Source organism: Hippoglossus hippoglossus, chromosome 20 (genome assembly GCF_009819705.1).
Source record: "Hippoglossus hippoglossus isolate fHipHip1 chromosome 20, fHipHip1.pri, whole genome shotgun sequence".
In the NCBI taxonomy this organism is placed as follows: domain Eukaryota; kingdom Metazoa; phylum Chordata; class Actinopteri; order Pleuronectiformes; family Pleuronectidae; genus Hippoglossus; species Hippoglossus hippoglossus.
The window spans coordinates 13970783-13998065 of record NC_047170.1 but is presented as its reverse complement, the minus strand read 5'-3'; the positions used below and the strand labels follow the sequence as shown (position 1 = coordinate 13998065).

Sequence of the window (27283 nt, the reverse complement as noted above, 5' to 3'; positions counted from 1 at the left end):
GACAAGGACACACGTGCGCTGTATGGATGTAGATCCCCTGTACACCTGTAACAACAATACTGTATGAACCCCCCCCCCCCTCTCTATGGGAGAATACATTAACCTTTCGACGGCGGCTCTGTCGTGAGGATGATCCTGAATATCGACATGCTATCAGTCCCGTTCAAAATCAAAGCCCTCTGTGAGCTTCGGCTGAATGCCACGATGTGAAGAGCCCGGACGCTTTCCCTTCATTCATCGGATGATGTGTCGTCATGGCAACCACTAACACACACACATCCGTCGTCCGTGACAAGATGGTTTTTTATGATTAGGTCATGACCATTCGCGGTTTGGGTGTATAAAGGGAAAACATCCTCTTCGTATTGATCAAAGAGCCTGGATGTCTGTTGGAGGAATAAAAAGAGACAACTATTGTGAGTTTATACTGTGCTGCTGCAGCCCGACTCCCAACAAGCTCTCCAGTCACCATCCAGCTATAAATACCTGAATGATAGCCAGGACGGCTTTAGAGCTGCGTTGGCTGATAGCACGGAGATGATGTGCTATATAATGAGGTGTGGTGGGCGAGCACGACCCTGTGAGTCTGACTTACCATTGACGCAGAACTCGTACGGTGCACACAGCTCGTCTTCAAACAGGCAACCTGAAATAGGAGATATAAATAAGTTAACGGCTCCTCACAAAGTAGCATCACTGTGGTCTGGAGAAACAACACACTCAGATTGAATGGAGAAGTCTCAAAACTGAGATTCTCTGAAACGTAAAGGCCGACATTTCCTACACAGACTGGAAGCAGTTGACCAAACACAAGAGTGGGACACCTGGCCAATCGGGGGGGGGGGGGGGGGGCTTAAAGAGACAGGTACTAAAACCCAGAGGCTGAAAAGAGGAGCTGCAGCAATGGACAGTGCAAGAAAAGTCATGCGATTTCTGAACATTAGAGAATGTAAACCTTTTCAAGTAATAACCCAAATATGTGCATAATACATCTCCTTTAAAGGTTCAGTGTGTAGAATTTAGTGACATCTAGTGGTGAAGTTGCATGTTGCAGCTGCATACCCCTCACCTCACCCTCCCCTTCCAAACATGAAAGAGAACCTGTGGCAGCCTTCAGTTGCCATACAAACTCAAAAGGTGTTAAGTTTGTCCAGTCTGGGCCACTGTAAAATGTAGATAGAAGGTATATAAATATAAAGGGCCCATTCTAGGGTAAAGAAAACAACAATTCGTACAATTTGGATGAAACACACTAGTGAAAACATCACTAGGATTATTTTATATTTAATCCCTTTCACCCAAATCGTACACACTGAAGCTTTAATAACTCAGACTCTGCCTGAAGGTAACATCCACGTCTCCAGCTCTTATAACGTGTTTGTTTTATCCACAGAAACAACCTGTAAAAAGTATAAAATTGACAAGTTGTGGTTTTGTTTCTCTCAGTCAGAACCAGACGAGCTGCTCACCAATCTATAAGGCAACTGGCTGCAGCTTCGTTATCAGCGGACAGTCAAGAGAGTGGCATTGATTCTCTTATCAAACTCTTGGCAAGAAAACAAATGAGGATATTTCCCAAAATATTAAACTACTCTTTAAATCGATGATGGAAAGTTAGCTGCATGCAGCCTCACACTTATGACATGAATCCAGATAAGTTTGGAGAAGAAGGAAACTTAACTGTGCAGCAGTTACACCTCAAACACAGGCGGTAAACAAAGCACAGCAAATTATTGAATATAAATGGAGTCCGTAAGCATTAACGACTGAAGGTACAGACAATGTACTAAACTGCAGAACAAAATTAGCTCGGTGTCGCAATTTCTAAATATGTCACCGCTCTATGAAAGTGCAGCTTAGTACTGCATTAACTTTGGCTGTGGGCCTCGCTGCTAATGGCAGAGGCATCAATCATCAATTAGTGTGACTTCTCCTATCCTGTCTCTGACACTAATAGCCCAACTCCATGGGCAACGTTTCCATAAATGAATGTTGTATGAATATTAATGAACTTTAACGCTTGGACCAGGGCTGGGTGTTCCAGACTAATAAATGAACAGATGGCAGGAGCATTATGGGTAGCCTGTTCCCTGTGTTCATATTTCACACGTGGGAGTTGCGGGGAGTCGAGGACTGATTGTTCTGCTCGCCGATCTGTGCAGGTGATCCTCCGCATTTACACGTTTTTTCCAGGAAAAGACAGAAAAAAAGTCTGCAGGGTAAAAAAACTCCTCTTGTCTTGTTGGCTGACTGTAATGACACATCCAGGGTCAAACCAGGCCCACACAATAACACAGAGCTTCAGCCATGAAATGAGCCACTTAGAACATTGCATTTGTGTTTGTTCAGTAAGCTCCTGACAGTTTAATATGAGAGAGTAGAGGCGCTTGCAGAGAAAATGCGTAAACAGCCTCGCTCCTTCTCCACCTCTTTTATCTTTGTTCTCTCTCTCTCCCTCCGGCCATCAAGAAGGAGCGACGGGATTGGACGCACCCTCTTGGCCCCCCCGCGGCCTCGACGGACGTCAACGAGCCGCTCGCGACCGTGGATGAAGAACAGGCTGAGTAGGAGGAGATGCCTCCGTCAGACTGCTTTAATAATGAGGAGGGACAGGTGGAGAGGTCTGTTAATCAATTGACACAGGACAGATAATCAGGACGCTTCTCGGGCGTCGCTCGCTCCGACATTTCCTCACGTTTCCTCTTTTCAAGTTGGACATTCGCATCTTTACTCCGCTGCAATTATTAAAGGTTAACCCGCGTTGCATCTTCATTACATGGGGACACTATGCAGACTTTTTTTGTCACGGAGCGGAGGACACATTTCAGGGAAATTGCACCTTTTAGAGGTAATGACTTCCATATGTCAGCAGAATGGCTATGCAATGATGTAGAGGGGGGGGGGGATCAGCCATCACAGAGCTGGAAGGTCACTCAGCTCTCTGGAACAAAACTTAATGGCATGATGTCCTGAGCTGAACTGCAACAACTCGCTGCTGCAAAGGCAAGACCGCAAATGGATTTTCTCAAAAACACAATGTTCATTCATCTCTCATTTTAATGGACGGATTATGGAGTAAAAGACTTTCTACCTCCAACCGACCACGATAACTCTGAAACGCCTCTGTAAAGATATCAGAGGACACTCTATAGGAAACCGTACATACTTATAAGATAACATGGGTCATTCAGGGAGGCAAACCCAGAGAGAATTATCCCTTCAGCTCAGGTTTGGTTTAACAGCCTGGAACTCTCACTATTCTCATCAGTGCAAAAATGGTTGTTTTCAATGGAGAAAGTGTGATGAACAAACTGGACACTACCAACTTAGCACCAAACGACAGTCAGACGAAGGAAGCAACAAGATAGTGAACATAATGGGGCATTTATCAGCTAAAGACACAGTAGCAGACCCCCCCCCCCTCCTCCCTTATAACCCTGCTCGTATACACTTCGATCTCTTTAACAACTTTTAGTCTCTGTACCCACGGCAAGACTTGAGTCGGCCGGTGATACACGGCTTTCACTGTTTGGGAAACCTTCTTTTGTTAAATAAGAAAAGAAAGAATCTTAAAAGAGAACACTGCCTCAGTGAGAAGGCATTTTCTTAAATGGCTTTAAATTAAATGTTTTTACCATCGTCTTGTGTTTTTAAATGTTTAATTGCAGTATTTGTGTTTTGTTGTGTGTTTAAAGTGATATATACATAGTTTATTAATATAATAATAATAATTATGATTATCATTATTATCATATCTCCCTCAAAACAGAGAGAGAATATTGGACTCATATTGGAAATAATATTGGACATGTATCAGCTGGACACAAACACAGTTGCAAATGAGTGCTAATGCTGCTCCATGTCTGTGCTGAATGTGTGAAAGTTGTAGCCAACGCATTTGGCACATGTGTCAGTTTTGCTTTAACACTATTTGTGCAGCCTCCTTGTAGCCAGATAAAAATGAAGACAAGTTAAATGGAGGCTTAGTGTCGATATGCAGTGTTCTATGCATCTGGGTTATAGGACAAAATAAGAAACAAAGAAGGACTCGTCATTGGTAGATACTTAGAATGACCCCTTTTGACTCATCAATCAGAGCCATTAATTATTTTTCCGTGAATCCATTCTCATTTAGAGAAACAAACTCCTCTGGAGTCGTGTTTAGAAGTTGTAGGAGCCGCACGCTCCCTCTTGACCATGCATCTCATCACGCTGCAATTAGTGTCAATCCATTCAACTTCACCTCTTCATCACTTCCCTGCTTAAATCATTGAGTTCTCCGGGAGGCCTTGTCAGCTCTCAATATTAATTACAACCTTCCATTTAATGAAGCATCCAGCCAACCGTGGTAAGTCAGACATGGTTTGTGCGCGCGTGACAGCATGCACGTGCAAGTGTGTGATAGGCAGGGACATAGGATTGATAACGCCACATCCCCTTTTCTCCGACACCACGCCACAGATGATTAAAATGGCGCCTTTTAATTAAAATGCAATCACAGTGGATGCTACTGATAACCTCAGGCGAATAAAATAAAAAAAGATGCCATCGTGACGGAGGAAGAAAGCTGATGGGGGGGGGGGGAAGTGTCCAGGCTATATCTTAATGAAGCGCCCTGACAAAGAACAGGCACATTGTCTCTTGTGATTCTCGGCGTACGAGATAATTCCACAAACAAAATGAACTTCGCAAAAAAAAAAAAAGAAGGGCCGCACTCGCTATTGAGTGATGATGCTCCGTTACCATGTCAACCTCACCGCGGATCAATGGCAGCAGCTCTTCAATGGGAAACAGGCTGATAGTCAAGCTGAGTACAGTCTCAGTGGGATGTGCTGTGGAGGATCAACAGACACGATGCGAGTCTGCTTCTTAGTTCGTCTCGTCTCCGAGGAGCGGCGTTTGATTTTCCAGTGTTTTATTATCATCGCACTCAGACCTCGGACTGTTTCATTCGAGCTTTACATTTCTGCTTTGTGCACAAATGGGTCGTGATGCAGCTTTATTATAAACAAGCTGATTAATCAAACTAATTCTGTAATGCATGATCAATTTCATCATTCATTAATCTAGCATTCATTTTTCTCATAATTCCCAGAGCCCATGGTGATGTCATGTTGGTGACGTTGTTTTCACTTTGCAATCATAGAAGACAAAATATCAGCAACTATTCTCATTTGATTTTGATTCAAATACAACTAAATGACTGAAATCTGATCAAATCACCTCTGAATGGCAGCAAATTCATTTTCAATCAATGGATGAATTGATAATTGACACATTTATGCAGAGTAAATGTCACACTGGGCTGTGAGTAATTGCGATTGTCATAAAATAAAAAGTTTCAGATTATTCTAAGGTGTAAATAATAGTTAGCAGTGGCAGTATAGCTGTGAGCTGACTACAGGTGCAGTAGTTTCCTCCCAAAAATAGGCAGCATGAGACCTAATTTACAAAAAGAGTTTGCAGAGGAGAATCCAGAGGGTCAATGAAAGCAGTGGGTGAGTTCACAGTTTTTTATCTTGATATAATGATAGTTAGTTAGAGGCTGTATACTCTCAGGAGACCGAGCAACAGCAATAACACGGCTCCACAGATCTTAAGAGAATCCAGTCTCATTAGTGTGTCTCTGCTAAATATATGCAGTGCACTGTGCAGGGTTTTGCATAACGATTCCTCCAGATGCTAATGTTAGCATGCAGAAGAATGAACCTGGTTCAATTACCTGTGACCTAAACCTCTCAGAGGCCCCGATCCACAGCCCTGCAGCAGAGAGGCACTTTCCCATGGTGCCCCCCCGCGCGCCCTATTACAACTAACTGCTATTGAGGGCAGCAAGTGCACCCACTGTATAAGTAAGCAGGGACCAGCACACACACATAGACACACATAGACACAGACACACAGACACACATAGACACAGACACACACACACACACACACACACACACACACACACACACACACACACACACACACACACACACACACACACACACACACACACACACACACACACACACACACACACACACACACACACACACAATTCACCTTCAGCTACAGTCTCAGCTCTGCAGCACGTCACATAACAGCACGGCTGCCTCCTCTCCGGGCGTGAAATAAGAGAGGGGGGGTGTTTTTGAAGGGAAATGCTCATTTAAGGTCATTTTGAGAAAAGCAATCACATAAAACACGACTGGAGTTTCTCATTAGAAAATAATATAACCTTGTTAATCTCAGCTAATCTCCGCCTGGACATTATCAGGCCGTTTATCACACAACTGAGAGCAGAACCGGGTCCGGAGGAACTGACCGAGACCGTATCAGACACTCGGCCCGTGATTGGCTGACCTTGCTTGCAACATTAAATATGTCCTGATGAGGCAGAACCCAAGGCTGAACATGTAGTCAGAGACTTGATGGTTGGCTTTCCCTCGCAGGTGGTTGGCCAGCGCCGGGATACCATCTGCGATGTCTGAGGGGCCAAGGAGGACGCTGGGAGGCTGGCAGCGAGGACGGCCACTCCCCAAGCGTGCTGCAGTTTAGGACATATTTCATTCACTCTCTGCGGCCACCAACGTGTCTTTTATTATAATTATTAGCTACGACCAAGGACACCTGAATCATTTCTCACTCACACACACACACACACACACACACACATACACACCTGTGAGCCAAAAAAGAGCCATTTTTGAACAGTGCAGCTGCAGTAAAAGTGAATTGAAAAAGAGAGCGCGGCCGGAGCAGGGACAGCAGAGAGGAACATCACCTGCAAGCAAATCAGCATCGGCCTGACACCGTGTCCGCAGATCCAAACAGCTTGTGTCATTAAGGCGCGCTCCTGCTAAAATTAAACATGGCTCCGAGCTTCTCTCTGCTCCAGAAGGTCTGTTGTTGTCAGACGCTGCATGTCACATGTCAGCGACTCGGCGGCGGCTGCTTTATCATTAGCCTCAAATATTTCTCATACGTTCGCCCCCCCCACGCACTTTTCATCTGAACATGACAGGAAGCTGTTACAACAGATGTTTGAATAAGACTGTGGCACTTATGTTTCACGAGGAGACCATTTTTTTTTTCCTGGGATAATTCATGTGGGGAATGATTCATTTTCTCTACATTACTGTTGAGGCTTCTTTTTTATCATTATTTTCAGAAAAATGGAAATTTTGTGGCTTTTTGTCATTTGGGGTAATACACATATTCTCTTTCTTTCCAAGAGATGGAACGATTGATAACCAGGTTCATAGTTGTCTTATAAATATGAAGATATATGGTCAGCAGCTGATTTTCTTAAGCTTAATTCATCTGAACGTCAAGATGGGAAATGGGGCAAAACAGATGGAAACAAACAAAAGAAAAACACAACCCACAAGATAAAATGGCAGCTCATCAGATTACCCAATAGGACACTGTGCTATTATATAATCATATCGTATCTAAATCCAATTTCTGTAGCTGCTAAAATGCTAAACCTTTCCTTTGAGGCAAAAGTAATTCATCAGAGAATTAGTCTGAAGTCACTTAACAACTGGGTGAATAATTAGCCGGAGCTCGAAGCAGGATGTGAGGGGGCCTTGAGGTCACTGTGATTGAAGAGGGGACCTGACGTGAAACCACCTGACACCCAGAGGAGTGTGACAAAAAACATTTTTTAACCGACTTTCCAGAGAATTCCTGGGCAGGCAGGTCACTCTCAGTCACTCAGCTGCCAGCCGCAGGCGACGGCCCAGACAACAGCCATGAATTAAAGATGGCAGCGTCACTGTGGCAACAGAGGACCCAGAAATAGGCCAGCTTGACCTTTTCACTGACCCGCGCTGAATGATTCAGACGTTTGATTTTCTCCCCTCTTCTGAGGTGTTATTGGCTGTTGAAGTGCAGAACCAGAGCGAGTCAAACAGCTAAGCTTCCTCTTTCCAACGTGCCGTGGAGCTCCGAGTGCACCAACACAGCCCGGCGCCCGAGGGACACCTCCAGTCCTCCAGATGAAGTAGGAGCTTGAACTCTTATGAGTCATTTGAACCTCATTTAAAGTGCAGGTTATCGCAGCACTGCAGGGTTTGGGCTCTACTTTCCTGCAGACGTGAAGCCAGCAGGCAAATGCAGGCGGAATAACATTCTTGATGTCATTTTTGCAACACCTGCAGATCGGAGCACCTTCTAGGTTGTGTTAATGCAGATAAAAGGTCCATGAGACTGTATCCACATGTTCACCTGCTCAGGCAACTCGGTATTGCTGATGAGAAATAATATTTATGTAGCTTGAGGATAAATCTACAAATCTTTCCATAACACACATATGAGTGTATGTTTCTCAAGTGACTGAGTCTGTTCTGGATGAGAATCATAGTTGAGTCTTACCAATAACTTGATCCAGAGGGAAAATCTTCCCTTCAGCTGAAAACATCTCGATTCAAACACTAACTTGCACCATTTCAATCCTAATCATCCCTGCTTATTCCTATTCTACATGCAACAATTCACCAGTATGATATGAGCCCAGTGGTAGGACGATTATAATTCTTCATTTGATATTCGAAGTATTAGCAGTAGTCACACACAGGGGCTTTGCTCTAAGATAGGGAAACTGGGCCATACCTGGGGCACTAAGCTGAGAGGGGCCCCCTAATAACAGCTGATTACTTTACTAAGAACCACCCACTTAAATTCTATGTTCCACTGTGCACAGGACACTGCAATAATGTTACTATTTTTTTTGTATGCAACTTGTCTGTGATTCCAATACTAAAAGAAATGTTTAGAGATTCAAATTATGCGGTTTGCAATCTTGTGTTTCTTGGGGGTGGGGCGGGTTGATTAGATGAAGGGTCCCACAGGTCCCTTTTGCCCGGGGCCCCAGAAGTCCCTTGAAACGCTCCTGGTTACAGTGCCTGATGTTTGAAATTTTCCCTTTTGAACTTTTTGGCCACTTTCAGAAGCTGATATCGTATCGGTTGGGTGTAATTTGACCCATTGTTCATATCAAAATAATGATTGGAACATGAGGCCATTGTGAGCTGTCTCCCAAAGTCATGATACACCAGCATAATCAAATAAAGGGGGGTGGGGCAGGGTGCATCCTCTTTACCACCAAATCAAACAAGCAGCTTTGGAATGATGCTGCAAACTCCCTGTTTCATTAGAGCTCCGTGTGCACTGCTGCAAACCAAATACACTTAACAGATGACAGCAGTCATTCCACTTAGTTACAAGAAATAGGATTCAGTGTCTCTCCTCTGCCGTGCATCTTGTTTTCCTGTTGCACTGAGAAAACGGTGCGGAGCCTTAATCAGCGTCATCCGACCACGGAGCCGACGCATTACTGCTTTAATCACAGCTGAGGTGGTAGAGATTAATTCCTGGTGCTGAACTCGCAGCCTTCACAATCCTCATCACGGCCTTATTGTCCTCATCATATTAAATCCTGCCTCGACAACACGGAGGTGACCCCGTGACTGATCCCTTTACCAACACTGTTTCATCTGGGCCAACGGAAAACAGTTGTGAAAAGGCACAACCGAACCTTTCACTGCTCCTTTTACTACCAGAGGATGTTTTCACACACTGTCTCAGGGGCGTGAGGCTCAGGTATATGAGGAGGTGAGAAAGTACATGGAGCGGGGGGGGGGTAATGCACCATATTCTCACACTTGACTAGTCCCCGAGGAGTAAAAAGAAATCCAGTTGAAATGTAATTTAATTCTACTTCGAGAGTGTCAAAGAAGAGCGGTGCTCCTCGGGAAAAATGTGACGTAACCTTCCCTGCTTCCTCCTTGACCCCGAGCATCTTCCGGGTTCCACCTTGAAACCCACAATTCTGACTTCCTCCCGCTCACGAGCCGCTGACATTTGTCGGGGTAAAGACGCAGCAGCCGCGCAGCCGGCCTCTTTGCTCCCACTCCCTCGTCTCAACAACCACTCGAAGCCAACACACTCCTCCGAGCATCTGTCGAGTCACAAAGAAACGTCGCACTCTGTCTGTTAGCAGTGGCAGCCTCCCGAGCCGGGAACACACAGGCTGCTGGCTTTGTGCCGTGTCCCCTGAACAAACTGAGCTTATACACTTTTGCAGGCTGCAACTTTGAAATGAACCCAAAACTCCGAAATCCAGTCCCCCCCCCCCTGCCTCAAGCAATACTAAAACAGCAACACTTGAAAACTAGAAGATTCATGTGGAACCGAGCCCCTAAGAAACAAGGCAGTACCAACCCTACACTGTTTGCTAGAGAGAGACTCAGTGGGCATACAGCACACTCAGTAACAGACGATAATGTTAGATCAATTACGCTCGTACCGAATGCTGCAGCTGCTGAGATTATTAAACAGGCTTTGCAAATAACGCACCAAATGCTCATTTAGCCACCGTGCGCGGAGAGGTGGGGGGGTGGGGGTGGTGGTGGTGTGGGGGGGGGATGGTGGTGGGGTGCTGCACGATAAAAAATATCATCCAATCAATTCTTCAGCATCTCACTGGATGAGTCAAACCCTTCAGTGGATTCCAGAAAAGACTTCACGTCCAAAGTGTCAATTAAGTCGGAGCCCGGGCGCTGATGCAAGCTGCCTTCAGACTGACCCGTTACCGGTTCTGTCCAGATGAGTCAGACGTCCTGAGAGAGAACACACTGCGACCTTTATTGAGACTGTGAGATGTCATAGCAGGGTTCTATTAGTTTTGGCAGTCCTGATAGTTTGTACACTGCACTGTTACTTTTTTTATTTTACTGATATTTCTTTTATTTCATTCTTTATTTAACTTTCTTTCTAAATGCTTTTTTTTTGTTGTGTTCCCTTATGTTGCTTGTACAATACGTCATGATGCCTGTCATGATGCAATGTGATATTTAAATAAACTTGCTTTGGCTTTAGAGGAGGATTCAGAAATGAAGTTTTTTAATCATTCAAAATCATCCTGCTTCTATAACAGGAAGAATTCTAACTTGCCTTTGAATTTAATTATATTGACGAGGTGTCTGAATGGTCCTATTATGTGTAAGGATAACATCTTTATAGACAGCTTCTAAAGATGGATCGAGCGTCTCCACTTCCTACAGTTGTACAGAAATGAAGCTAAAATAACCAGAAGTTCAGAAGTGATCACACACACACACACTCAACCAATCATGAGTCGGTTTCAACTGTCAGTCAGGAAGTTTAAATCCATTTTATAGCAACAAGTATCTAATTAAGACCAAACTTCATCAGAAACATGAACACTTGACTTGAACAAACATTAGATAAGAACTTCCTAAAATGTCAGAAAACCATCAGAGTAATATCCGAACTAGACCGCCCCGATCCGAAGGCTCCTCAGAATGCGGCCGACACAGATGTGACCTTCCACCCCCGAGCAACGGAGGCTCCACCGGGTGGATCCTTCCCAGCCCAACATATCCCATGATTCATTGGGCCTCAGTGACTAGCTGTTTTTCAAAGAGGTAAAGTGAGGTGAAAAAACGTCAGGAGAATATATTTTTAAATGTAAGGACTCAAACAAACAGCTAACGCTACACGTGCTAAAAATAACATGTTTTCAAGATTTTGAATGAACAGAAGAACGTTTTTCGTCATCAGCTTTGTTGCTAGGCGACGGCTGTAACGGCGGCAGAAGCTGGTGACGCAAAAGGAAGACCAGAACGTTGGAGGATGACGAACAAACCTCACAACACACATGATGAAAACGAACCCCCCTCCAGGGCCACATGTCTATTTTCACCTGGCCATAAACCAAACTCGTCATCCTCTCTGTTGTAAAATACGGCCGCACACGTTTCAATCCTCTCTGGTGATTTATGGCCACTGTGAGATGTTTGATATCACCACTCAGTCCTGATATCTATGGCGTGACAGAGGCAAAAATAGATAGAGCTCAGCAGTCCATGAATCAAACACAACTTGTCTGGGTGTATTAGGCGATGGCTGCCGATAGCCAGCTGTAATGAAAAGACTCAGCCTGAGAGGACAAACGTCTACATGGACGGATGGAAGATAATACGCCGACCTGTCACAGAGTTCAATCCATCACTTCACACTGTAACGCTCATTAATCTGAGCATAAAAAAACGTTTCTGTAGAGTCGGTGAATCCAAAGCAAAGCATCACTAGCACCTTCTCATTTCCAAAGTCCGTCCATAGAAGGGCTTTGCTGAGTTATTTTATTTTCATTTCCATTCAGTCACATTTGAGGAACATTAGGAACTCTGAGCTCAGTCTGATCTCAAGGTTCCTGCTGGATTTGTGAAAGCTGAAATATGTTCTTTCATCAAATGCTAACAGCTTTTCATACCTTATGTTTGATTAGATTGATATTTCTCTCATTTCTTATTCTAGTCGTCCCAGTGTCTGTTTAACACGCTTGCAAATGTACATGTATATTGCAAATAGCTGCCAGTCTAGTTCCCAGACTTTGGTATTTTCAGCAGCTGTTATTGGGATTCAGGACACAACCGAACCTCTGCAAACAGAACAGAGACGCTGAACTGAATTTTAACATCACGGCTGATGGCAAAGTGCTGGTGTTAATGTGCAAGACACATTTCTCAAGATTTTCCATTACCGAGATTTAAAGACCTACGTTTATCTGAGTCTCTTTTTATTCTTGGTTTTCTTAAAACTGTCTTTTTTTCCCTTTTATAACTATTGTCTGATAACTGCTTTTAACTGCTTTAAGTGCTATGTAAATAAAGATTGGTATTATTATAGTATAACTAAAGAATTATACTGTTCCTAATCTACACACTAAAGCTCATCTATGATTGCTGCATTTCATTTAGAGAATAAGACACCGATCATTAATTTAATGACATATTTCTTTCTCATTTCTAAGCCAAGGAACACTGTACAGTCCTCCAGGATTTACTCCATGACGTACACAACATGTGACTGGTAGCAGCGCCACCACCCTTTGGCCAATTCTGGAGCAGGCCTCTGAATTATGCCTCGTTTGAAGGTACTGGACTCGGGGCTGCAGGTTAGTGAGTCAGGAACACAGGAAAAGTACATTAACCCGTCCGTGGCCCCGTCCTGTTCTTTGAAAGTCTCTCTCTCTCTCTCTCTCTCTCTCTCTCTCTCTCTCTCTCTCTCTCTCTCTCTCTCTCTCTCTCTCTCTCTCTCTCTCTCTCTCTCTCTCTCTCTCTCTCTCTCTCTCTCTCTCTCTCTCTCTCTCTCTCTCTCTCTCTCTCTCTCTCTCTCTCTCTCTCTCTCTCTCTCTCTGAGGCTGCACAGACGTCATGACAGGATCAAGGTGACCACGCAGCATGTCTCAGTGTTTTACTGCTGTTTATGTCCCCGTGTAAATGATGTGAGGCAGATGGGACCTATACGATACAGCTCTACACAGAGTACAGAAAGTGAAACTGAGAAAAAATGGTTTTAAATTTTTAAGGCTGTCGACTGAATGTGAAACAGAACGTAGAGACTTGTAATTCCTTCATTTTAAGGTGATAAACTCTGACTTTGGACCGAAGGGAAACACCAATGTGTTCTTTCACCTTTCTTGTCCAAGAGAAATATCAAATGTGAATGTATATTTATATGATATATACGTAAGTACATACACACATATATTGTATACATGTGTGTGTGTATACGTATGTTTATTTCTAATAAACTCCTACAAATACATCTGGTTACATGTACATAGAAAGAAATACACATTTATACATACATACAATTACATACACACACAAATATAACAAACAGCTACACACATGTAGTATTTATACTCTCTCTCACACACATATATAATATATGCATACATATATGTGCAGAACTGCATCGCTCCTGCAGCCCACCTTGATCCAAAGCTTCCCAGTGACACAGCGTAATCCGCAGTGGGACTCATTAAAAACAATCATCATCTCTAACTCGCAGCCCCACTCTGACAATGGAGACCTCCTCCACACACAGAGAGAAACATACTGAGAATTCAATGGGAAAAACATGCACTTGGGGAATAAGCACTGCCTCATTCACAAGTATTTGAACATAGATTTGAAAAACTTGCAGGGAGAAAAAAAAACTCCCCGTGAAGAATACGACAGCTTCTGGGTTTAATAATCATATGTTTCCAACCCAACAGTGCACTGGGGGCAAAGATTGTATTTATAGACATTTTTCACAGCTGACATTTTAACTTGTTACAGCAGGAAAAAGCACAAGAGAACTACATTAAACATGACGGCTGGGTGATCTAGTTTCAGGGTCTTGGTGTGTTGTGTACGCAGACTCACTGTCGTTCCTCGCTGGGAGAATTTGATGGAAACGCAGCCGTCGTTAACACAATTTGTGTCTGCGGTGAAAACAGATCTGAGAATATGATAAAATAAGGAATTCTGGGCTGGATGGCGTATACGTGTGTGTGTGTGTGTGTGTGTGTGTGTGTGTGTGTATTACGTGTGATACAAAAAGAGGACGGCCACCCTCTTGTTCTAAATATAAAGATTATGATGCAGCTCGGCGCCTGTGTGAATCACCACAGAGCTGGAGTGCCAGCCTGGGACCCATATCCGCCAGTCGCTCAATATAAAGTTTCTACCGTCATGTGTTCTGACTGCTGATCAGGGATCAGTGAGTGTGATAAGAAGTGCAAATTGGAGACGCTAAGTGGAGCGATTTCGGATTTCCTTTAAACTCGATGTGTTGGATAACAAACAGACACAATTATCTCGATGGCTGCTCGAGGATGTCATGGTTTGGACATGTGCCATACTTTTCTGTTTCTCCCCCCCGCCCCCCTTCAAATAACAGTGTAGTGTCTGAGGCAGGAGCTGGAAGAACAAATGAAGGGTAATGAAAATACAAGCCGGGGCCAAGTCTGAGAATGAATCAGGGCCGAGTGAAAGATGCCCTTTTTTCCAAAAGGAGGCCAAGGATGGTATTAAATATTTAAGTGGATTTAAAAATTGCAAAGCTCCTTAAGGTAAGTGAGGAGGCATTCTATGTGAAACCCACTTAAGTGATGTGAAATTAAATGCATTATTATAGCAGCAAGAGTCATCATTGGATGCAGCATTTGGAGCTTGTACATGTGTGATGTATAGATGTGTGTTTGTTTTGATTGACACTGGTAAAGTGTCCGGAAGGGTGGGCGTGGCTCGGGCAGGTTTGCGTCAGGGAATCAAACCTTGAACCAACAACAAGCAGCCGAGCTTAAAGGACGATGGTCACGATCCAGGTGAAACGTCTCAGGAAGCACGTTGTGCACCGGGGCCCTCACACATTATGTAACTTTTCCTGTTGGATCGCAGCGGAAATACAAGTTGTTGTTTTTTTACCGAATGCAAATCGAAGGCGATGCGTAAAATTGGGGACATTTTCTGAACTTATAAGCAAAGAGAGTTCGACCCCCAGAGACGTGCAGGTGAACTGCGCCCGGTGGACAATCGGCACAAAAGGGGTGAAACACTTAGAATATATAAAGAAAGGAAGTGGACAGATTCTCACCAAATTTCCTGTCCCCGAGGGCAGGTGAGGAGCACAGGATGACGGCCAACGCGGCGATGAGGACGGGACAGCGCAGCGACTCCATACTGCTCCTGCAAATACAAACACTACTCATCCATCGCACACCTCCGCTACAGCGACATGTTTCTGACCGCCGACCCGGGTGCGAGCTGCTGGCTGCTGGCGGGGGAAACAGGATCTCAAAGCGGCATGATCGAGGAGGAGGAGGAGGAGGAGGAAGAGGAAGCCGGAGGATGGAGATTCGCTCAGTGGTAACACAACACAGGCGTTGGTTCAGCACCACAAACAGAAAGCAGCTCCAAGGAGGAGCCCCTCCTAAGTGTCTGACGTCAAACACGCATGGTGAGGAGGGAGGATGCGCGCGCGGACGCACGGATGGATGGATGGATGGATGGAGGGATGGATGGATGGAAGAGGGAGGGAGGGAGGGATGAGGAGAAGGAGAAAGATGAGACAGGAGTGCTGAATGATTACATCCCGGAAGCCATGCGAGGCAACACATGAAGAAACCGAGAGGAAATATAAATAAATAAATAAGAGGAAGTTGATGATTGATTCATCTTATTAACTTGACTGGAGGAATAAATGTGCTGCTCCAGATTTAGATTTATGACGACACGACACAACATTACTGGAAAGCTATAGAAAAATAAAATCCACCACAGATTTTATTATAATTGCAAAATCTTATTATAATAGATATTGTAAGAAGCAAGTCCTGGAAATATCTACATGAAAATCATACTGGTATTTCTTTTGAATATAGGACAAGATGGTGAATGTCCCTTGTATGTTTGAAGGTCTTCTGCACATTTAAGTTATCAGCTAACAGTAGATGATGGGACATAACCTCAGTTGTGCACCTTAGCATCATCAAGTGTAATAAACGATATACAGGCCGAATTTGAGGGTAAAGGTAAATATTAGTTTTTACCTTTCACCACCTTCCACTCACTGTAATATCCATATCATGTAATTTTATGCTGTGATACAAATAACCACAACATACACAGATAATAAAAACACAAAAAGGCTGCAAAGCTGGAAAATCAACATGAAAACTGAAGGAGAAAACACATTGATACACAGAGATAGGAAGTAACTAAATACATTTACAGCAGCACTAAAATATCTTTTTTAATACCTTTTCACAGATGAAGAGTAAAAGCATGTGGATTTGTGAAATGGCATCATTGCCCTTTAACAGTGCAGAGACGTGAGGGGGTGATTTATAGCTCGTTTGTTCTGGGTTATTATTACTTTGCAAAGTGCAGAACAGGCAAGAAGAACATCTGAGAAACAAATACACATCAGGTCTGTGTGGATTGATACAGTCGGCTTTATTCTGAAAACACACTACAGCCTACGACGCAAACAGACCAACACACGTACATTTATATATATATACACACACAGATACAGATGCATGAAAAATATATATGTATTTCATATGAAATTTTGTTTAAAAAATGTAAGTGGAGCACAGAGCGGTGCAGAGGGAACGCTGTAAAAGAGAATACCTCTCAATAAACCTAAGTTTGTGGTTTGGAGCTTTGAGATTTCAGTGATGTGTGTATCAGGAAATAAATAAACACGGAGCTGTGGACAAATATGATGACAGACCTGCATTTTTTCCTCAGGATTTAGATTTCAATCTACACCATATTTTCTTAAAATCCAGGTCAGTGAATTTGAAATTGTGCTTCGTGTGATTTTAGTCTGTCAGCAACAATAAGTCCGTTATGCTAATAGAAAAGCAGGTGTTATACTTCCCTCCTCTGCTTGATAAAATACAAGTGTATCATATACAAAATAGGTCCTTTGTTTAATGAGGGGACTTATAAATCCAGAATTTCATTTAGGGTCTTCACAGAAGATTCAAAAATAATCCTGTTGGGGAAAAATATAGAAAGTTCAGTTGGTTATTACAGCTCAAACAAAGAAAAGATAATGAACAGTTTACCAACATCTTATGTAAAGAGAACATGATGATGTCCCTCCACTCACCTCTGGATGTCTTCGCTGTCTGAAGATGTGACTGCGTGTTTGTGAAGCTGCTGCTGGACAGATGTGGCTGCGCTCTTCAGGCCCGCTTTACTCTGTCCCGCTGCAGAACAAAAAAAAGGCTCACACACTGTATTCATCTTTAAGAGCAGAGAGAAGAACACTTGATAACACGTCATAAATAATAAAGACTTCACCCTCTCATGGTGAACACTCACTGTGTTTGATGACGGACAAGACGTGCAGGACGGCAGTCAGTTCATACAAATTACTGATGGCCTCAGACTCCAGAGATGAGCTGACCTCCGTCAAAAACACCCTGAAACAAGCCCACATCAAGAAATAATGCTTGAGAGCAACAGTGGATGTGTTTAACAGAAGAATAAGGTTAAACTGTCGAAAGGATCAGACAAGATGAGGCTACGTGCCCTCGGGTGCGTTAGGTTTTCTGTCCGTGTTAGAGAAACGGGGCTGAGGATGTTTACCTGCTAACAGGCGACGACTTGAGGATGACAGACAGCAAGATGCTGGACAGAGGAGGCATGTCCTCCACTGACTCTGGGGTGATCACCTCTTCAGGATGTGTGATCTTCAAAACATACGAGCACAGCAGCTGACAACACACACTAAATATTTCCGTCCACTCAAATCATTCCCTTATTTAAACTGCTACGGAATACACACAGAGAGTTCAGCCCTTTTCAGTGAGATGTTGGTGAAAGCAACAGCGTTGATTCATTGCCGTGCCAGCTCATACCTTCTGGATCAAATGTCTCATCTCCACAATGATGACAGCAAACACCGTAGAAAAGACCCCACTGAGAGGAGCTGTGTCCCAGGTCTGAGCCACCTGGAGGAAATCTGTCAGACCAGGGACAGCTGACTGACACAGCTACAGACAGGACAGAGAGAGACAGGGAAGCACTTGAATTGTCAGAAACCAGTTAAAAAGACTTAGACGTCATTTCAAACCAGCGTTTATCTCCTATATTCAGCCAAGAAAGTTTTAAAATATGAAGAATTCTAAACAGAGTTCGGTGGATTTGTTACAGCAGCAGCTCAGGAAGCCGGGGATCATGGGCAATATCCACCGTTCAGCTGTGTTTCAGTTCAGTGAGAGGGACTTCGCAGTCAACACATTGACAGACTTAGTTTTTTCTCGACATGAAAACCACTTAATCACTCGGATACAGAGCTCAACAGAATTAACCTCCTGCAAAGACTGACGCTCAGTAATCAAGAGCCATTTTCACAGCGACGGCAGATGTACTTTAAACAAACCAAATGTTCCTGTTGTATTTTCAACTGCTATGAAAACAGCAAGTGATTAGGTAAGAAATAAGCCATGTTTATGTAAATATAAAGTACAAAAATGGAAAAATCAGCGTACCTGTTTCCCCTCTTCCGGTTCCTTCCTCAGTCGGCGAGCTAAGAGCTCTATGACCTTCTGGAAGATGTTGGCCACCACACCCAGAATGACAGTGGTTGGATCCTCCTGATTTTCCTGATCCTGTTTGTTGTCGTCAGGCACATAACTGGCTGCCACCTCCTTCAAAATTGGCAACACAGCAGGAATACAGAGGAATCCGGCCTCTGAAAACACAAAGGAAAACACAGATGTTTATTCAGGTTAAGAAAATATGTCAGAATCCAGATCCTTTTTCCCCTAACCTTCAACTGTTTTCTATAAAATGCAGCTCACAGAAGCTCTTGCTTTGTTCATCACTTCAGATATTTTGAAACACTCACCTGAGACAAGGACGAGCGAGCAGAGGTGGAGGATTTGACCCTTGAACTCTTCGTCGCCCAAACCCACGAGCAAAACATCTCGGCACACTGTCAGGAAGCTCTGGAAAAACACATCAGCATCATGATGAAGAAAAACGTTTCACACTCAAAAAAGGGACGACACAGAGTATAAGAGGAACATTTCAGAAACTGGTGGCCTGAAGAAGCTTCCAACGTTTCCCAACCACTAAATGAATATAAATGACACTGAAAATCACATTCACAGGGTGAGTTTCAATATCTGATTGCTGCAGCCTTTAGTGACAGGCTGAGAATAATGGCACAAATAAGGAAATACACACATTTCCACTATGGCAGTATGAGCAGGAGATTTGTACAGTGCAGTGTGTGTGTGGACTGGAGCAGAACAATCTACGAGCAGCCCTGAATTTTACCGAGCAGAACTGAAAGTCCTGGGAGTAGAAGGTTTAATGTTCTGGATAACGACGACTCTTCCTCTATAGCATCAGCACGGGCTGAGAATCAGGCAGTAAAGGGATAAAACAAATATAGAAACTAACAACCCATGAATAAGGAGATGTGATTTAATTTAATTTCAAGCCTGGATTTGTCCGCACAGAAAGGATTTTTGCTCTGATTGATTTTAAGATGTGAATAGATGATCTTACTGCAGAAATAATTCAGGAAGTATCAGTATCGTGTTTTAGTATCAACAGGCACCAGAAAGATTCAAAAACATCTGATGCAGAAAGGTCTGATCGCGTAGTGAAAGACATACAATCATCAAGTTGCTGAGTATTGAGGACGTGAGTATGTAAGTTTGGCTTTTCAAAGCTTCGTGTTCAAAAGAGTAACAGTAGCTCACCTCAGTTATCTGTGCGGCGAGCGGCTGCGACTTCTCTGAATCCTCCTCATCATTGTTGGTACTGTTGGCCAGGAAGGGTAACACCCTTTCTGCAACCCAAGCTGCCGTGTGCTGCAGGGAGAGCAGGTAGTCACGACCCTCCGAGGCCTAAAGAAGAAGCAAAGGTTCAATTCTCTTTTTTCTTTAACTTCCTTTTATAAAATCAAGACAGGAATCCAACATTTTCTATACTGATTTCAGCAACTCAGTTCAGGGTATCTGCCATTACCAGTGGAATAACAAGAATCTCTTATTCATAAATGTAAAATCCATATACTATCGAACTCATTTTTATTAAAGTAACATAAGACCATGGATTGTTGTAGCATTGAGAACCTGAATCAACAGCTCAAATAATCCCAAAAGGAAACTACCTCAAAAACTTGAATCATCCAGGAAAGAAAATGTATTAGCAAGAGTTCAGTTTTTCCACTGGACCTGCACCTGGTATATAAACTAAAAAGTGCAATGAGGGTAAAACATAATGTATGTTAATTAAAACACTCACATCATGTTGCAGATGTGCACCGAGGCGGCCTTGGAGCAGGAAGGCTTTCAGTGCAGTCTCCAAACTGGGCTTTGGTTGATCGTCTGCAGTGGAGCTGAGGTGAGTGTGCAGCACCGACTGTGGAGAACAACACTGAATCATATATCTGAGGAAACACTTCATACAACAGCATGGGTGGATAGATGTTACTATGGCAGGATTATATGGACTAAAAAGGTAACTGTTTCAGTTCTGGCGAGATTTAATAATAGTGAATGATATCCAACATACCTTCCAGTTACCCAGAACTGTGAGGAGCTGATTCAGTGGTTTCTGACCCAGCCTCATGACTTCCTGTCGCGTGGAGGTGTGGCTGAACAGGTACTCCAGGTAAACCAGGGCCAGGTCGGGTTTGGCCTCCACCGTCTCCTGGATACGCACCTTTCGACTGGCATTAGCTTTTTCCTGAAGGTGATAGGAATATAACTGTCAAACCTCTTTTCATTAAAATCTGAGCTAAAAAAAACATATTGAGCATATAACACATCTTTTGCCCTTCTTGTCTGTTTCCAGCTCTTTTACATGTTGTGCTTACTCACCCTTTGCTTGGGCAGAGCTTCAGTGAGCCATTCAGTGACGAGCTCGAGGATGTCAGCGGTCTGACCCCAGCTGCACATGCAGTCTAACAGCTGGCTGTACTGTGCTGGCACAGCTCCTGGTTCCAACCTCTTCAGCCTGGACAAAACGCTACAGCTGGGAGGGACAATGCAAAGTGAGGGCGACAGGTTAGTCAGTAAAATAAAAAAGTAAAATGGGTTTTAAACGTCACATAAAGTGTAAAATGAGACATAAAAGTGTTTTACTGCTCACCTGAATGTTGGAACTGCAGCTGGGGGCATAAACGAGGCCAGTTGTACGAGAGGAACGGTGCAACGCTCATCCTGAGAAAGAAAAATAAAGTCTCACTCTCATACTTATTCTTATCTGGTAGGAAAATGTGAATGATACAAACTCTACAGCCGATTGTACCTCAAAGGTCTGGAAATATTTGGACATGACATTTCCAAACTTGGCAAACGTGTACTTCTGGGCCTCTTTGTTTAGTTTCAGGGCCTTCTCGACACTTCTCCACAGGATGACCACGACCTCCAGCAGACCCGACACAACAGCCATGTCCTTCCCCAACACTACAGGTGCAGCCTCCTGGGATCAAAATCTAGACTTGATCTACACAATCTCAAAAGTATACACTCAGTTTGCTTTCACATACTAAGTCATTAAGGATTAGAGACTAACAACTATCAATTTCTTTTGCATTATTTATCAAATAAAAAAAAAACTGACATTTGCAGGACTAAACTCCTCAAATGTGAGGATGTTCTCTTTTTGATACAAGTGTTAATTGGACATATTTGGGTCTTGGCGTGTTGGGTGGATTAAATAAAACTAATTTGGATTGACTGAGAAAATAATGTGCAAATTAATGACCTGTTAAAATTGTTAGTTGAATCCCTACATGAAACTACAGTAAAACTACATAACAGCTCTAAACACCAAGTTTAGTTTGTGGGGCTGAAGTCATTTCTTTTTTTCTCTGTTACAATCAGCTTCTCTTACTGCGCTGTTCTCCTTGATACTGTCGTCAATCTCAGTCATGTCAAAGTCAGACTGGATACAGCTGTTCAGCACACGGCGAATGGCCAACATCATCTTTACTGGAGAAGAAGAAGAGCAAAGGTGTTTAAATTATAGACGAGGGCTAGAAATCACATTGGAAAAAACTGTATTCTGTATGTGCAAAATAAAATCTGTATCTCATTGACCTACACACAGCACTTACTTATGTTAGTTGGGGCAGTGTGTCTGTAAGCGTGCTGGTAGAACCTCCTGGCAGCCATGGGGTTCATCTGGATGAGGGTGACGCACCGACAGCACCACTCCCTCTCCGTCTCGTTGACGGGGAAGAAGGACTTAAAGAGCAGATCGACGATACGCTTGGAGACCGACTGAGAATCGATGGCCAGACGGGCCAGCAGGTGGTCCATGTTGCTCACGTCCCAGAACTGGAGAGTGAGAGACAAACAGCTTATGAGCGTTATGAGCAGAAAAGAACAGAAATGCAGGTTTCATTTCACAGTGAAAGAACAATAGTGGCTTCCTCCATTAAGCAAAAACAAACCCAACACATGCCGTACCTTGGCCGCTCGTACTGCCTTGACCTTGAGCAGCATGTCAAGGAAAGCTGTGCGGACTTTCTCCGAGCTGTCGTGAAGGCTGTACTTGAGAGTGGGCAGGAGTTTTTCCAGCAGTGGATGGCTGAGACCGTTGTCCAGGACGATGGTGAGACACTTGGGGAAGCATCGCACAAACCACAAGCAATTCAATATCCAGTTTACTGCCAATAACACCAGCCGTGCAATAACAAATCAAAACAATAATCTCTTTTAATTTGGCCTCACAAAACATTTTGACAAGAACAGTTAGTTGGTTAAAAATGTCCTCATCTTAGATCTTGGATAGGATTTCATCGTCACAGTTAACTTGAGGAGAACATGTGACTTAATTTTCCCATAAATACTGTAATTCCTACCTTGAAGACTGAACAACGGACATCGGGGGAACTGGCGTCAGCTGACATCTCGTTCACCAGCTTCTTTAGGAAGTCTGTGATAATCGTGGGAGGGAGAACCTCCCAGCACTTAGCCAGGATCTTACAGACTCCCAGGGTGGCATTTGAGCGCACGGCGGGGTGAGGGTCTTCGAGGAGGGCCTGAGGACGATTGACAGCAGCTGGAGGTTTTATTTTCTCCACATCATGACAAAAAATTGTAAAATTGTGAAAATAGTTCTCACCATTATTGTGTCCAGCTGCCTTTGAATGGTGTCATCTATATGCTCATGGGTCCGATCGGGGTTGTGCACTGGGAAGGCCTCGGTGAAAAGCAAGGTGGCATTTGCACGTACCTCAAAGTTCGGAGCCTGAACAAATCAAACAGTAACATGTGAGACGGGAATAAAATAAATGGCACAAATGCATTTGAAAGTCTGCGTGCGTACATTTAAAGCTTTCCAGAGAATAGGCTTGTAGAGATTATGGAGCATTACGTCCACTTTGTTGCAGCCTTTCCTTGTGTGGAAATAGCTCACAATCTGCAAACAAGAGCAGGGAGAGCAGAGATTAGACGGTGCACATCATGGCAACACCAGAAAAAGAATACAGCTGGGAGACAAATGTACCTGTCGGACTTTGCCATGGACAGGAGAGGCTCTGTGCAGGAGGATGGCACACTGCATGAAATCCTGAATGCACAAGATCTCAATCTGCTCCAAGAAGTCGCCACTAGCCTTCTTCCATGCTCTGAAGTAGATCTCCGTGATGTGAGTCGTTACGGTTCTGAACAAAACAAGTTAATGGTCGAGTGAGATGAAGGGAAAATTAGCATCTGTCAAGCGGAGTTAAGTCGGCTTCTTACTTGTTATAAAACTCCAGCTGGTTTTTGATGGTGCCATGAATAACCCAGATGAAGTTGACGTTCCAGCTGAAAAGAAACACCAGGAACCGCTTCCCCTGTGACAACATACACATCATCAGGTTGACAGCTCATAGAAAAACCTCCAACAATAAGAAGGAAAACAAAACGAGTCACACAAACACACACACACGATGGCTAAATTTCGCTCTACTCACGTCGTCATTTCTCATGTAAATAGGACGGTGAAAGCACTGAAGCAACAAGTCGACGATTTGCTTGTTGTCTTCTGATGTGTAGTCCAGACTCAGAAGCACATCGTGGAGACTCCAGAGTCTTTGGATCTCAACGACCTGACAACAGATGCAAGATGGGAAAGTGTTATACGAGAAGGATGTCAGGCCCAAAATCGAACTAAAGTGCTTTTAGTGCTGAACAGATGCTTGTGGCAGGATGGTGAGGCCATATTGCTCGATCAGAAAACAGAGCATAAAGATGAAAAGTCACACACTGACCGGTTTCTTCAAAATGAAACTTTTCTGCAGAGAGATGAGAAAAGCGGTGCGGCCAAACTGTTCTCTCTTTTTCAGCCCCTTCTTCCACCAAGCCTCGCAAAAGGTGTGGATATGGAGCTGCAAAGGAGCCTCGGAGATGGGCAGGGATGCCAGAACAGCTGGAGGGGGGGAGACACAGAGAGAGATCAGAAACAGAAAATAGCTGTTGTTTTGAAATGAAGAGCAGCGGGAGAGAAAATTGGCAAAAACACCCACTGTGAAGTTTGTGAGCCACTTTCAGAAGGGCCCGGTAGGTGTCACCGTCTTGTAAAACCTTTAGAGACGCTGAAGCCACCAGAGCGACGCCATCCACAACAGCCATGACGTGTTTCTGAAGGAAGAGAAAACAGAGAGATGTTCAGTAGATTTCATATGCAAACAATACTGTGCAACTGGTGGGAGCAACATGTTCGTACACGCCAAATCCCATGGCTTAAAATTCACAAAGAAATCTAAAATCAATGGTTCTTTGCACAGGCCTGCTCTATATATATGACAAAAATAAATATGGCTACAAAAGAAACCTAAGAGATAAGATGGTAAAGCTTGTTCTACAACTGATTATAATCTAACTGGTGAACTCACAGGGTCTACGGCTGACTCCACTTCTCCTCCACCCTCCTCCCTGCCCTCCTCCCAGCGCTCGGGAGGTAACTCCTGCAGGAAGCGTTGAAGGAGCGAATCCAGTCTTCCCCACAGAGCCTCCCTCTGGTCCCTGGACATCTCCTGCACCACCTCCTCCACATCGAAGGGCTCCGCTTTGTCCTTCTGCTCAAAGGAGGAGGGCAAAGACAACTTGAGACACAGAGCTCAGATATCATCAGCATATATCAGCTCCAAAATCCTTCTGTATTCAGACTCAGGAGTCACGCTAATGCAGAAGAGCTGATTGACACATTACTTATCCTCTGGAAGCGTGTGTCCTTTTTTAAATTATTATTTCATAAACTAATTGAAACAATGACAACAAAAAACATAGTAACTACATTATTTGCAGAAACTGCTATATTTCACAAGTACTACAGTTTACAATTTGTATTCTCATGTATTCATTACATTAACTAACCCTATTTACAAATATATGTATATATATAATTTTCATCTGCAGTTCCAGGTAAAAACATTTTTTAATTTAGACAATTAACCGGAGACAGAGAAGGGAATAGGATTAACAATAACAAGACTATTTCAGATGACGACATATTTGAGTATTCAGTAAATATTGTTTTACAGAAGTGGAAAAATTTGTTGAAAGTTGTGATGTTCCTTAATTCCATGGGTTCAGTGTTGCAGGTTTGTGCTGCTTGATGGGAAAAGGCAGATTGTGAAGAAATACGTATACATAAATACTTCTACTAAATGTACACTCATCCCGTTACACTGCACTTTACTGAAGTACATTTCTATACTAACAAAACTAGACAAATAGCGAGAGGTGTATATCATCATGTACACATTGTTTTCATTTGATTTCTTACTTGTGATCTATAATCTCATGTCTCATTCTGATACCTGCTGCTCTAACAAGCCAGTTTCCATCAGTGAAGTTATATATTAAACCTGCTTTTAAGTGAAACTGCATCATCCAGGACCTACAGCTGTGAGTAGTATCACATGAACATATCTACTCCCCATCTTCTCACCTCCCTGAGCTGCTTCAGGACCTTTCTTCGTGTGTTAAACTCACTTTATACAAACGTACTCACGTGTAACTGGATGAACTGAAGGAACCGCTCCACGCTCTCCTCACCCGCAGCCTCTAGAAACGCGTCTCTCTTGGACATGATTCCAGTTCCCGAGGTGAAGCTTTCCAGAGAATCTGCGACGGAGAGAAACAAAAGTCTCGTTAACTTTTAAAACAACTCAACTGTCAAGTGACTTCAACGGACCAAAACAAACGTGGCAGCCGCGGAGTTTAAAGTGTTACTAGTGAAGGTTAGCAGCCATTTTGTGTCTTAAGATCATAACTGGATTAAAATGTATAAGAATAATTTCTTTGTTTACCTTTTATCGATGATTTCCGGACACACGACCATAGAAACACTGAACCCCGCGCAAATTCAGAATACGTCGGACTGTGCGCGTCACGACGTCGTGCGTGCTTATTGACGTAGACGCGTAGCTGCACTTCGCCTCTTCTGCCGCTTGATGGCGACAAGTCCCCGCGTGTGTTTTTGTGTGTGTTGTTGTTGCGTTTATCTGCCAAACTGCGTGATTCTGAGAGTCCATGATGGCCTTTTAGTAGAGCACGTGATTTTATTTATTCTGTACCAAACCTCTGCTATCGACCAGAGTCCAGTGCTCAGGGGGAATTATTCTGCAAGGTCCAATTTGTAGTTGTATGCCTCGTCCAAGGGGATTTTAAACACCAAACATGCACTGGTGCAAGTGACTCACATGTTAATTTGTTTTTTTTAAGTGGAAATAAGTTCATATGACCCCTGCAGCAAACATGCATTAAAAATATTCTTCTAATTTCAATGCATCGGAAACTGTGACATGCACTTTTGGTTGTGTGGCAGCCAATGGCACCAAAAGGATGGATTCCACTACATATCTGCAAAGTCATTTAAGTTCAGTCTATTGAGAACCTGATGGTGAAAAGAGGATCCAAATCAGGCCTTAAATAAAATAAACTCCACTATGA

At 43.5% G+C, this 27283-nt stretch overlaps 2 protein-coding genes and 1 long non-coding RNA gene across 5 annotated transcripts in view; 1 reads left to right on the top strand and 2 right to left on the bottom strand.

Moving 5' to 3' along the window:
- The window catches only part of ptprn2 (protein tyrosine phosphatase receptor type N2), a 115109-nt gene extending 99322 nt beyond the window's left edge, over positions 1 to 15787 (bottom strand). Inside the window, exons 1-2 of one of the 2 annotated variants that reach the window (XM_034573105.1) lie at positions 15448 to 15787; positions 596 to 646 (exon numbers count right to left, since the gene is read on the bottom strand). In XM_034573105.1, the coding sequence (XP_034428996.1) occupies positions 596 to 646; positions 15448 to 15562 (166 nt within the window). In that variant the 5' untranslated portion in view covers positions 15563 to 15787. The remainder of the gene's footprint in view (positions 1 to 595; positions 647 to 15447) is intronic. The other variant, XM_034573104.1, reaches the window with a different exon arrangement.
- Positions 15708 to 21351, top strand: LOC117754281. The gene is made up of 3 exons (XR_004612373.1): positions 15708 to 15810; positions 20646 to 20732; positions 21227 to 21351. It is a non-coding gene; the product is annotated as an uncharacterized LOC117754281 (long non-coding RNA).
- On the bottom strand, positions 16786 to 26714 carry ncapg2 (non-SMC condensin II complex, subunit G2). Of its 2 annotated transcripts, none has more exons than XM_034573107.1 (27): positions 26641 to 26714; positions 26343 to 26455; positions 25222 to 25404; positions 24853 to 24967; positions 24598 to 24755; positions 24301 to 24435; positions 24086 to 24180; positions 23850 to 24006; positions 23670 to 23762; positions 23466 to 23591; positions 23203 to 23382; positions 22808 to 22960; positions 22453 to 22675; positions 22230 to 22327; positions 21642 to 21815; positions 21483 to 21553; positions 21212 to 21365; positions 20904 to 21077; positions 20634 to 20750; positions 20087 to 20233; positions 19222 to 19321; positions 18863 to 19065; positions 18230 to 18364; positions 17958 to 18061; positions 17691 to 17791; positions 17476 to 17575; positions 16786 to 17358 (listed from the first exon to the last, which is right to left on the bottom strand). In XM_034573107.1, the coding sequence occupies exons 2-27, from the start codon at positions 26418 to 26420 to the stop codon at positions 17307 to 17309; spliced, it is 3426 nt and encodes a 1141-aa protein (XP_034428998.1). In that variant the 5' UTR covers positions 26421 to 26455; positions 26641 to 26714; the 3' UTR covers positions 16786 to 17306. The 2 variants fall into 2 exon arrangements, with proteins under 2 accessions (XP_034428998.1, XP_034428999.1); XM_034573108.1 differs by having other exon boundaries at positions 21642 to 21812.
- Positions 26715 to 27283: the final 569 nt, after the last annotated feature.